Source organism: Stenella coeruleoalba (assembly GCF_951394435.1).
Source record: "Stenella coeruleoalba genome assembly, chromosome: 10".
NCBI lineage: Eukaryota > Metazoa > Chordata > Mammalia > Artiodactyla > Delphinidae > Stenella > Stenella coeruleoalba.
In genome coordinates, this window is record NC_137156.1 from 40,476,787 (window position 1) to 40,489,768 (window position 12,982).

At 41.5% G+C, this 12,982-nt stretch overlaps 1 protein-coding gene across 10 annotated transcripts in view; it reads right to left on the reverse strand.

The window, feature by feature from the left end:
• The window catches only part of ANKS1A (ankyrin repeat and sterile alpha motif domain containing 1A), a 188,068-nt gene that overhangs the window by 113,616 nt on the left and 61,470 nt on the right, over positions 1-12,982 (reverse strand). For 9 of the 10 annotated variants that reach the window (XM_079933764.1, XM_079933759.1, XM_079933763.1 and 6 more), the window contains exon 2: positions 14-94. In XM_079933764.1, coding sequence (XP_079789890.1) covers positions 14-94 — 81 coding nt within the window. Of the gene's footprint in view, positions 1-13; positions 95-12,982 lie in introns of those variants that run through there. The other variant, XM_079933757.1, reaches the window with a different exon arrangement.

The following is a 12,982-nucleotide window of genomic DNA, read 5'->3' on the forward strand; positions in this document are numbered from 1 at the left end:
CGTTAATACTTACTTATGGCCATTCAAAGCAGCATGGTGCAGAGGTGTATACCCAGTGCTGTCAACACAGTTCACATTTGGCCCTCTCCAGATGCTATAGGGGGAAAAAAAAAGACTGAAGTCACAAACCAAATTTAGAGACATCTAGCTGCCTGGAAAAGAATTCTGTGTGGTGGTTAACCAAACGGGTTACTTCCACATGACTCCTGATAAAAGAAAGCAGCTATTTACTACAGAAATGCACAGCACTGAGGGTACACAATGGGGTGCTGAACAAGGAGTCAAGTATCAAGACAACGGTGTCATCATTTCAGAGCTTGTTTTCCTGTATCATTCTCCTCATTGGTAACTTTATTACTCACTCAGTCTGGGACTCGTGTCGCTGAATACTGTCAGGATTGTAAGAACAGCTCGTTGAAAGGTCATCAAAAATATCACTGAACCAGGGACTTCCCTGGTGGCGCAGTGGTTAAGAATGAGCCTGCCAATGCAGGGGACACTGGTTCGATCCCTGGTCCGGGAAGATCCCACATGCTGTGGAGCAAATAAGCCTGTGTGCCACAACTACTGAGCCTGCGCTCTAGAGCCCGCGTGCCACAACTATGAAGCCTGCACGCCTAGAGCCCATGCTCTACAACAAGAGAAGCCACCGCAATGAGAAGCCCACATACCACAACGAAGACCCAATGCAGCCAAAAATTTTAAAAAATCACTGAACCAAACCGTTCAGTCAGTTACAGGTACTGAGTACCCACCTCTACTCCTGGTGACTGAAGTCTTGAGAGAAACTCTAGACCAGATAATCAGGATCATTCAACCACAAGGACCAAGATCAAAGAACCCACATTCATAAAAGCACCAGGATACATGTGTTAAAATGCAAGGGACAATTCTGTCTTTCCTTTGTGAATATGTCTTATTGGTAATAAAAAGAATAACAACAGAATCTACAATTTGAGTGCCTTATTTGAATCAGAAATATCAGACTAAGACGGTTGAAATGTCATCTCATTTAATCCTCAAAGCCTTAATTCTGACTTCTGTTTCATCCTTACTACATTGGCCAGAGCCTCTAAAATACTATTAAGTAGTAGAGGGCAGCCTTGTTTTGTCCTGCTAATGCTATTGGCAGTTAGTCTGAGGTAGACACTCTGTAACATGTAAAGGAAGTATCTTATTTTTTTCCTTTTTAAATGTATTAGAAATACTGTTTAATTTACGTTTTTGCATCTATGGATAATATCATAGTTTTTCACAGTGAACCAACTAATTTTTTTTTTTTTTTTTTGCGGTGCGCGGGCCTCTCACTGCTGTGGCCTCCCCCGCCATGGAGCACAGGCTCCGGACACGCAGGCTCAGCGGCCATGGCTCATAGGCCCAGCCACTCCACAGCATGTGGGATCCTCCAGGACCGGGGCACGAACCCGTGTCCCCTGCATCGGCAGGTGGACTCTCAACCACTGTGCTACCAGGGAAGCCCTATCAATAGCTTTCTTAATGTTGAGCCATTCTTTCATTCCTGGAGTAAACCTTATTTGGCCATTATCCATTAGGGCCATATCAGTGACTTCTACTTGAGAGTATTTTACTTAGCATTTTCACATCTTCATTCATAAGGGAAGCTGGTCTAAAGTTTTTGCTTTTTGTGCTATCATTATTGGGTGATATCAGTATTAGGTTTAAGTCACAGATCACCTGAGCAGCTATCTACACATTTCTATATTCCGGAATCACTGACATAGAGCACTAAAATTATAATCACCAGTAAAACCATCTGGGCCCAGAGCCTTTATACACAGATGTTGGAAGCAGCATTATTTGTAACAATAAAACTTTAGAAATAGCCTAAAAGTTCATCAACAGAGAAATGACTATGATAACTAAGGTGGAGACAGATAGAATATTATATACTATTTATATTGCTGTGTAATAAGACAGAATAGAGGTTACAATGTAATGCTAAGGAGAAAAAAGAAAGAAAATTGTAAATATTGTAGAGAAAAAATATATATGAGAGACATTTATCAGGATTGTAAATTGAGTGCACAAGTTTACCCCATCTCCTGTCTAAAGTTGTATGAAGTAAAACGATTCCCACCCTACACCACAGATAATTGATGGACATAAAATAGAGAGATTCAGCCTAAGAAAATAAGAAAAAATGTGATCAAGTAACTGGCAATGTTGAGGGATTCCTAAAAGGCAGAAATCAGACAAGGCTATATCTACAGAAACACAACCTAGAAGAATGCCAATTAAAATAATCACATACCACTTTTCACCTATCAGACTGACAAAAATGAAAATGATGACGTTATAAAACGCTTGTAAAGATCAGGGAAACAAACACTCTTAAACACCACTGGTATGAGTTTAAATTGGTGAATTCCTCTGGGAAGACAATTCGGCAGCACCCACCAAAACCAAAAATAGGCATTCACTCTGGGCCAGCATTTCCACGTCAGGCACTATCCAACGGAAACGCTTGTACACGCGCACAAAGACACATCCTTGTTAGGACTGATCCACTGTAAGAGTAAGAACTACAAACTTAACGTCCACCTATAGGTAGGGAGTTAAATACCAGGTACCCCAATAAAATGAATTATTATGTAACAGTTAACAACAACAACAAAGGAAAGAAAACAAGGTGGACTTATTTGTCCTGACGTGGAAAGATTTTATAAGATATGCTGTGTTACAGTAAAGTGAAAAAAAATAAGTCATTGTATAATATTCAAAAGATGAGCCCTCATTTTATAAGTACACACATGCACACACACACACACGCACACACACACCCCCTTGGATGGCGATGGGAAGCATGCTCATCCAGTGTTGACAGTGGTTCCCTCTGGGGAAGGAAGCATGTGTCGCGGGGGCACCACAGAGTGGTGAAGGGGGACTTTCACGTTCTGCTCTCTATTCTACCACACTATGTAAAACACAGTGAGAATACATTCATGCAGTAGTCTTTTTAGAATTTTTTTTTAAAGAGGGGAAGGAACCTATGTACAGGGAAAAGAAGAGAAAAAAATGAAATGTTAATAATAAATGGTTGTATATGTGTGACATGGGTCACTTTAATAAGCATGTAGGTATTTGGCTTAAAAGCTTAAGATAAATTTTAAGTGAAAAGAGAGGACATGTGTACTGACAGCTACATTATTTGTTCCTTGTCAACTAAGGAAGCTGGTGACAAGGTCAGGAGCCTGAGTTTCTTCTTGGTGTCCCCATCCTCCATTAAGCTTGGATTCCTATAGCACCTTTCAAACAAAGAGTTAAAAGCAATGATCTCTTTGTCACATTTATACCTCATTTCCTAAACCAAAAATAATATACCTATGCCTGACAATGAATAGAACGATGGAAAGTGAAACAGATCTGGAAAATCTAGGAGGTACAATTTTCATACTTAGTTTCAAATTGCCCCACAAGACAAAAAATCATCATTCTATTATAAACTAGGTGACACTAAAACCCAAAAACAAATTATTTGCCCCAAATTACAAGCCAAATCAGTGGCAGATCCAAAGCTCCCATTTATGGTGCTCTTGGCCTTTGGCCAAACAGGGACTTTGTGATCTAACCGGATGACAAGATGAAGTGAAGATGCAGTCATACAAGGTCGCACACAATAGCAAGATGACTGGAATAAACAAGAGGAGTTGGGAAAAAGGGAATAGTAACACTGGTTAAAGCAGCTGGGAGCTCAGGTCTGTCAGCTCCTAGTACTGCATTAGGAATCTGCTACCTCTTCAACCATCTCAATCCAGGTCCCAAAGTAACCTTAAAACTGAGGTTTTAACTGCCCTTGCTTTTAACAAAAAGGCAGAACTGAGCAAGCTCTCTGTCATTTTCTAACTTTTACCTCCATGTCTCCGGTTTAGAGGTGATTAAGTTTGGATATCCCATACCAGCACTAAAACTACCTCAAAACAATTAGAAAAGACAAGGTAGAAAGATAAGCACTTTCCTGCATAAAGCTGCAACTTTCCCAACTGGGTAAGGCCTTTCCCCCTCCTTTTGCTCTAACTAGCATTTCTTCTAAATGCTCATGGGGAAAAATTTGGGGGAATGGGGAATATATTAAATAAAACCTAAATGAAGATAGAGAACTGTCATCTCTCTGCTTGGAATCTTAGCTTCAGACAGGATGGTAGTAACATCCCCCTCCACCCAAGTTTCTTCCTTTTTGGCAGCCCAAGAAAAGAGCTATTTACAATCTAGGCCTCCCTCCCTATCACAGCTGTCCTATTAGGTTTCTCTAAAGCAGTAAGTACCAAAGGGCTGATCACTGACAAACAAAAGCAGAGCACAGAGCACCAAGAGAACCAGGAAAAGAAAAAGAAAGGTACAGGAGATCCCTAAACATTTAGTGCACCATCACCACAGCACTGATTACATTTGACCTTGGACCACAGTGAATTCTTTATGCTGCGCTTCCATACTATATATTTTAAGCCCTTTAAGGGACTCCTTCATGTTTCTAAGAGCACAGCACTGTGCAAGGAACTGCCCAGGGCTACCAGTTTGCAACTTCTAACATTCGGTTTTTCCTAACCTGCGACCCCAGTGTGACATGATCTCTGTGTAGTGTAACGAACCTGCTACTCTCTATCCATTAAAAATGGCAACAATCTCTTGATGGGACATGTAAGCATACTGCATCTGAGATATCTTTACATAAAACACAGAGACAGAAGAACCGTAAGTTGAAACCAAAGTGGCCAGTCCACTTTCATCTGTGACTACTCTGTGGGATCAGGACTAAACGATATCCTACAGTGGCTCTTAGCTGTCAGCAAGCTTGCTTCATGTTGTCCAGTTACCTAACTGCTTGCTTCACACAGACAAGTAATGGCATCTCAATGGGCTGGCAGAGTGTCCAATCCAGTTCAACTGAATAAATGTTTAGGCACTATCTTCCATACGCCAGAAAGTTATAGTCTCCACCCTTGAGGAGAGTGGGGAAGTCAGACAAGTAAACAAATGACGATACACTGCGTGAATTCTGGGAAGTATGCAAAGCATAGCTCACGGGGAAATGGGAATAAGGGAGGCTTTGCAGACAGACGAGACACTTAAGCTGAGCCTTTAAAGCTTAGATGGAATCAGCCAGGCAGGAGAAACAAGGAGGAAACGCCCAAATTCAAGGTCTCCTGAGTAGGCCCAGCAAACTGGGGCAAGTGCAAGTACCTGTGAGTGGCTGGAGCGTGATGGTGAATGCGAGGATGGAGAGGCAGGCAGAGCCAGGTCATGAAGGGTCCCGTGGGCCACCGAAAGTTTCAAGCAGGGAATGATCAGATGTAAGTTTTACAAAAATCCTTCTGTTGACAGCTGGGAAGTGGGAATTTGTTATTCACCATACTGTTGATGGTTTTAAATATTTCCGAATTTGAAAAAAAAATCATTATGCTAAGCATTTGTATAGACGATAGACTGGAAGAAGTGTGTGCCTAGATCCAGGGAGCCCAGCTACAAGTTAGCAATTCAGGCATGAAGTAAGAACCTGAACAAAGGCAGTGATAAGGAGCGCTGAGAAAAAAGGATAGATTCAATAGAAAAGACAGGATCTGGTGACCAAATTGGGCGGGGCGGGTGTGTGTGAACAATTCAGTGGCTAATGAGAGAGTAATTTGAGGAGGAAAACCCGTGTTGCTTTGTTTTGTGATTGTGGCAGTATTAGGCAGGGGAGGGGAGGAGGCACAGGGAGTTTTGTTTTGGATTAGTTGAGGCTGAAATGAATTTGGACTCCCATGTGTAGATGTCCAGTCAGTAGGCAGATGAGGGTCTGGAATACCATGGTTACATGGTTAGTTTAAGATGACAATGCTCAAATGTTGACAAACATGGATGTTGCCCTTACAACGATATTATAAAGTAGGGAATACATGTTGTTATTTCCATCTTACAGGTAAGAAAACTGAAGTCCAAATGACTTACTGATTGTCATATAGCTAATTAACGTGGAACTGAAACAAAATCCCACGTCTGACTTCTAATGCATATTCCTTCTAGTTTATTCAGGCTCTTGACCTTAACTGTTGAGACAAAACAACTTGGAGGGACTTCCTTGGTGCCTCAGTGGTTAAGAATCTGCCTGCCAGTGCAGGGGACACAGGTTCGAGCCCTGGTCCGGGAAGATCCCACATGCCACGGAGCAACTAAGCCTGTGCGCCACAACTACTGAGCCTGCGCTCTAGAGCCCATGAGCCACAACTACTGAGCCCACATGCCTAGAGCCCGTGCTCCACAACAAGGGAAGCCACCAGCCCATATCACAATGAGTAGCCCCCACTTGCCGCAATTAGAGAAAGCCCGCGAGCAGCAACAGAAAGCCAATGCAGCCAAATATAAATAAATAAATTTATTTTTAAAAAAACTTGGAGCTCTGTGGGTCTCCTCCTGCATTAGTTCTTAGGAAGTCAAAGACTCTCAGAACACCAAGTCGGAAAAGGGCCTGCTCCATCACTGACCCTGTGAAGAGGGAGCAACGGCAACAAACTTGAGGGGGAAGAGAGGTTCTGGGCAGCTCTCCATCAATTCTTCATTAAATCATTAAGGTCTAAACAGGAGTTTGTCTCATCAGCCTTTTTCTGCCAAAGGCCTTCTCTGTTTTCCTCTTTTAGTTACCCTTGCAAAGGCAGATTTATCTCTGAACCTCAGGAAGGACTGGCAGTTTTCCAACAGAAGGAAGCACTGTCCAAAGTCAGTCTAATTTTAAAAAGACTTCATCTTACTCAAATGAATTTGACACATCCTTACTAAAATGCTTTCTACATAATTAACTGTTGAGCGTAAAAGGAGAGATAATAAGGAGTCTAGGAAACCGTTCCCATTGTCAAAGAAGCTTGTGATCTTTGGAGAAAGACACAACTTACAGACATGAAACGATCAGACAAGAAACCCCCAAAACAATGCCAAAGGAATTCTAGTTGACTGGGAAAAACTGAACATGTATTTTTATTTCTGATCAATCCTGAAACCCACTAAAATGAGAGTAAAAACAAACAAAAAAAGAATACGAGAAGGATAACAATGAACATAAAATGTCAACATTTTTGGAAGATGAAAAGTAGATAAATTAGCAAAGCTGAGAAAGTGAACCCCTGCATCCAGGGAAGGGGATGCCAATTCACACAAGCACCCTGGGAAGGGTCAGTGATTAGAAGTACCTGGTGGCACAGGAGACCAGAGATGAGGAGGGGCTGAAAACGAGGACTTGGTACAAATTCTGTATGCAGCAGCATTAGCCCACCAGGTCTCCGGTCACATCCAGGGCAGCCAGTAGACTATTACCCCTGCACCCAGGCAGGAGAAGGTGGATTTATTTTGCGTAGAAACTGAACCAGGTGGGCTCTAAACCCAGGGACTTTAGGAACAGCAGAACTTAGGAAGAGGCACTGTACCAAAAACAAAGGCCCTAAAAGGAAGTTTACATCCTGAAGGACGAGGTTCCAGACCTGCTCACTCACTTGGCTCCCAAAATGCTAAGAGCCCTACCCTCCACTTGCAAACAGAAGGTTAGAATATTTTTTCCTGTAGAAACCAAATGACTCCACAGAACGGTTCAATAGATGCTGACTTTCAGGGATTCCCCAACAAAGCAGGTGGATTCCTGCCCAAACACCCTAGATAGAGCATATAAAACCCATCCCTGACAAGTTCATCCCACCTCTATATAGACCATCCAATCGGCTTTTTTGGTGTCTCACTTTTAAATTAAAATGACAACCAAGGATCACCATACATTTGAGGAAAGCATTCAACATGAAAAGAGAGAGCACAAAACAAACAGAATAAAGGGACTCTAAGGAACCAAATAAAACTTCAACCCAAAAAACCTATTATCACACAAGAACTAGATTAGAAAAAATTAGAACAATCAGTGTAAAGCTTTTGGAAATTAAAAAATTATAGTAGTGGGACTTCCCTGGTGGCACAGTGGTTAAGAATCCGCCTGCCAATGCAGGGGACATGGGTTCGAGCCCTGGTCCGGGAAGATCCCACATGCCGTGAAGCAACTAAGCCCATGAGACACAACTACTGAGCCTGCGCTCTAGAGCCTGTGAGCCACAACTACTGAGCCCATGTGCCACAACTACGGAAGCCCGCGTGCCACAACTACTGAAGCCCGTGCGCCTAGAGCCCGTGCTCTGCAACAAGAGGAGCCACCACAATGAGAAGCCCGCCCACTGCAATGAAGAGTAGCCCCCGCTCACTGCAACTAAAGAAAGCCTGTGCACAGCAACAAAGACCCAATGCAGCCAAAAATAAATAAATAAAATAATTTTTTAAAAAAATTAAGTAGAAATATAAATAAAGAGCTAGATGATAAAGTTCAGTAAATCCTTCAGAAAGTGGAACCAAAAAAGAGATAGGAAATTCCAGAGAAAAGATAAGAAAATTAGAGGACCAAGAGTTCCAGAGAAAGAAAGAGAGGAGAAAATTATCAAAGAAATAAATTTTCCTAGAACTGAAGGATATGAACTTCCAGTTCAAAGAGTCCATCTTATACTTAGTACAATAAATAATTTTTAAAAAGACCCATCCCAAGGCACACTGTGAAATTTCAGAATACATGGGATAAAGAGAATACAGTCTCCAGAGAGGAAGAACAGTTCACATACAAAGGACTGACTGGCATCAGAATTTTCAATAATTTCAAGACTTTCAAAAAGTCTTATGGCTTTCGTTTCTGTAAGCCATAAGACAAAGGAGCAACGCTTTCAAAATTCGAAGGTGAAATGATTTCCAACCTAGAATTCTACAGCAGACAAAGAATCAGTCAAGTATAAACAGAGAATAAAGATATTTTTAGACATGCAGAGTCTTAAATTTTACCTCCCACACACCCTTTTATCAGGAAGTGACTGGAGGATATGCTCTACCAAATAAACGAGCAAACCAAGAGAGAAGAAGACAGGTATCCAGGAAACGGGACAAAAAAAGGCAAAGGGAATCAAGTGTACAGCAAGCCTCAGAAATACCCAACCATCGCTGGAGGATGCAGGGCTTTGGCATCTGTGGGAGAAAATGAAACTGACAAGATCAACTGATGGGTCTGCCTGGAATGTGGAAAAGAATATTTAGGGATTTAAAAAGTATGGTTTTAGTTTGGGGATTAAGGGTGAGCTGGACATAGGAAACTCAGAAAACCAACAAGAGAGGCAGAACGAGAAAAAAAAAAGGATTGGAGTATATTAATTGGTTCAGCAGGTGAATAATACTAATAGCATAATAATATAAACATTAGATACTGATGTAACTAAAAATTGTGATATATCTGAAGGATGAAGGGGGAGGCAGTGGACCGAGAGAGTGCAAGAAAGCTAAACTCTGCTCTTCCATAACAAAGACTGAGAGAGAATGTGTAAAATTTTTAAATCAAGAAACAGCAACATAAGCATAATAATCAGAAATATGGAGGAAACACCTGAAGCTCAGAGCTAAGAGCTAGAAGTGGCTGCTTTCCCAGAAAAGAACTCAGGTGTGTACAAATGCCCCCTGGTAAGGATGGTGCAGAAACGATTCTGACACAACACGTCAGGCTAGACAAGTCCTTGTCAACTATGAAATGTATATTTCTGGTCACCTTGGCTTTTGTGGCCATGAGTTTTGTGTTTCAAACATGTGACGAAAGGCAGTGACTTTGAAGGGTTTACTCTCTTATGAGAGAGAAACACAGTGGAAAGGCAACACCCCATTTTAACCTCACAGGTGACACAACTCACAAAAAACTTGGAAGGATGGCCCCCTTTTTCCACAAAGCCAGCAAGGAGCTCTCCCCTCTCCTGCCAAGAACAAGGGTCTTCTGTTTCTAGTCAGTAATCTGTGCACACACAATACCCACCCCTCCGCCCCCCACAAATACACACAAACCAGCAAGTTCCTGGAGAGCAGGGACTGTTAGAAACCTTGTACATTCACGCCAGTAACTGCTATTTTCAATCACTGCCTCCCTATCAATGCCGGTAAGGGGAAGGGGGAATGGGAATGGTGGCAAGAGGGAGCACAGTCTCAACATGGACATGGATATGACAACCTGAGACATGATACCACCGCGGGATCGCGCTGCTCTTACTGCAATGCAGTCATGAGGCATAATGTATAATCACATTTTTACAAGCCATATTTCCCTCACCGTTTACGCTATTACTTTGGGGGCCCTTATCTTTTATTTGATTCAATTTACCTTAGCCTGGCTTCTTAACACGCCAGCATTCACTGTTTCTGTTCCGCAACAGCAGGAAAAGTCACAGAAGTGCTGAACTGCATGAAAATGGTCTCCAGAGTTCAAAATTCTGACTCCTGTCACACCGCATGCTCCATGATAGCCGGGACCGTGCCTATCTTGTACCACCTTCCCAAACATGCAAGCACACAGTACAGGGCACAGAGTAAATAGTCAAATATTTGTGGGGAGAGGGAAGGAGTGGAAAAGCCACTGTGCTATTCTGGGTTCCTTATAATAAATAAGACCAAGCCACTGCCCTAAAGAACCTCAGAGGCATAGAAGCAAAAAATTATAATGCAGTGAGATTCGTGCTATTAAATAACTGCAAATGCTAAGGGAACACGGGTTACTGCTCGGATGAATGGCATCCGTTCTCAAGAGAAAGGGATGAAAGGGCTCTGCAACCAGGGGGAAGGGTGTGTGATCACACTGCAGCCAAAGTGATCTTTTAAGAGCAAACACTTCCTAGTTTTCTGCACTCCTAATGCAGGCTCTTCTTTCCTAGAAGGTCAGGCTCCCTGCTGCCTCCTCCGCAACCCCCCATTCCATCCTGCCTCTTCAACTCCCCTTCAGCATTGAGCAAAGCTCTCCTCCTCAGGGAACTCTTTCCTTTCCTCCCCAGGCCAGGCAGGGCTCTTCATGAGCTACTTGTAGAGCTCCTTGTACTCTGCCTTGATGACAATGATCTCAGTTCAGAGCTCTGTATTTGTCACTATTTGATTGCTTTTCTCACTAGACCACAAGCAACTTCCGGGCAGATCGGAATATGTTATGTTTACCACCGTATCCTCACTGTCAAGAAAGCACTGCACCGGGCACATGCAGTAAGAGAAATCTACACATAAAGGTGTGAGAAATCTACACAGGTAAGAGAAATCTACACATAAAAGCATGAGGGGGCCTAGCTATTTAAAGATGGCTATGGTGAATTACTTTTTTAGATTATGGAAACTATTTCTAAGAACTCAAATATCCTGTCAAGTTATTTTTTGAGTAAAAAATAATGTACAGATTTGTCTAAATACATGTGCAGATTCATATTCTAAGGTAACATGTTACCTGGAAAGAAAAAGCAAGGTTTCTTCTATTGTTCAGTGAGTATATGACAGAGAGACAGAGAGAGAGAGAGAGAGAGAGAGAGAGAAAGAGGGAGAGTGTGTGTGTGTGTGTGTGTGTGTGTGTGTGTGTGTGTGTGTGCGCTCACGCAGAAAAGCTTTTAAGAATGATTTGCTCCTTGGCTTGTCAAAGTCCACAGGCTTAACTGAGCTGGGTAGGAAGGCAAGATGCCTTAATCAGTCACATTTGGGGGCAAAGATGCCTCCAACTTAGGGAAACCATAAATCCTGGCTTATATCTGTTGTCCCAGCATAATTATTAACAGGATCCTGGCCTGGACAATAAATTATATGGTCACTTTACTCCATCCAGACTTTGAGACCCTTTTCTTGGTATTTTGAGTCTAAACAGCCTGGAAATAACAGCCAATATTAAATGTTTGCTATGAGCCAAGTATACTTTAAGTGGATTAAACAACTCACTGTTTACTTCTCACCAGAACCCTAGGAAACTGACAAGTATGGGGATGAATAACTTAACCAGAGTCACAGAGCTGGAATGGGTGACACTGGTTTAACTCCAAAATCTTAACACTGTGCTATATACAACTTCTTGAAAACCACTCTCTCAGCTGTTTTTTCTCATTCCTGAATAAGATGAATTTCCCACAGCTCATACACTTTCACTTCCACCCTGCTTCACATTCCCCGCCCCTCATTCATTCTGTCTTACTCATTTTTTTTCTCTCCAGGGTTATAGGAAACCAATAAAGAGTCTTGAAAGAGAGGCACTATATTCTAGGTAGGAACCGGGTCCCAGAGGGAAATGAATAGAGGTAGTTAACCAAAAGACTCCTATTAACATTTCCAGAAATCCAATTAGCTGACAAATCTTGTTACTTAAGGTAACTACTGAAAGCATCAACATTATAATGAAAGCTACAAGCTGACTGAATTCATTTAATCTTAAAGTATTTAAAGATGATTATTTTGTTGTTTTAAGGAAATTAAAATAACAAAATTTCAAGATAGAAATTAATAATGTAAAAGTGATGTACACCTCAAATGAAATTTATTATCAGATTCTAGGTCCAATACACACCACATATATTTCCTAAATGTCCCAAGCATCACAACAAAAATAGTATTCTGAATGTTGCTAATTTGTAAACTGAATGTCAAAGATCTAATTTTTTTTTCACACATGCAACTGACCCATATGAGTGAATCCTGGATTTGACACATTGTATTAGCTACAAAATCTCTAGTAGATCATCTAAACTTTATATAAAGTAGACATGTCACTTGTCCTATCCCTACCCTGAGAGAGTTGTTTTATGGAATAAATGGGATAACGTATGTGAAAAAAATTATAAACTGTAATTTAAAATATAAGGGTTTGGCATCAATATCTAAAGTGAAGCAAAGTATTCTAAAGAATGAGACCAGTGTATATGTGCTGACATGAAAAAACATGGAAGATATATGAAGTGGGAAATGCACCTGCATAACAGTATGTAGAGTATGATCTCATTTCTGTAAGAACAGTGTATTTTTCTAAGCCTATACTAACATATGGAAGGCTATATACCAAACTGTTGAGACTGATTTGTTCTAGGGGTGAGGCATGTATTACTTTTCAAATAAAACACACACACACACACACACACACACACACACACACACA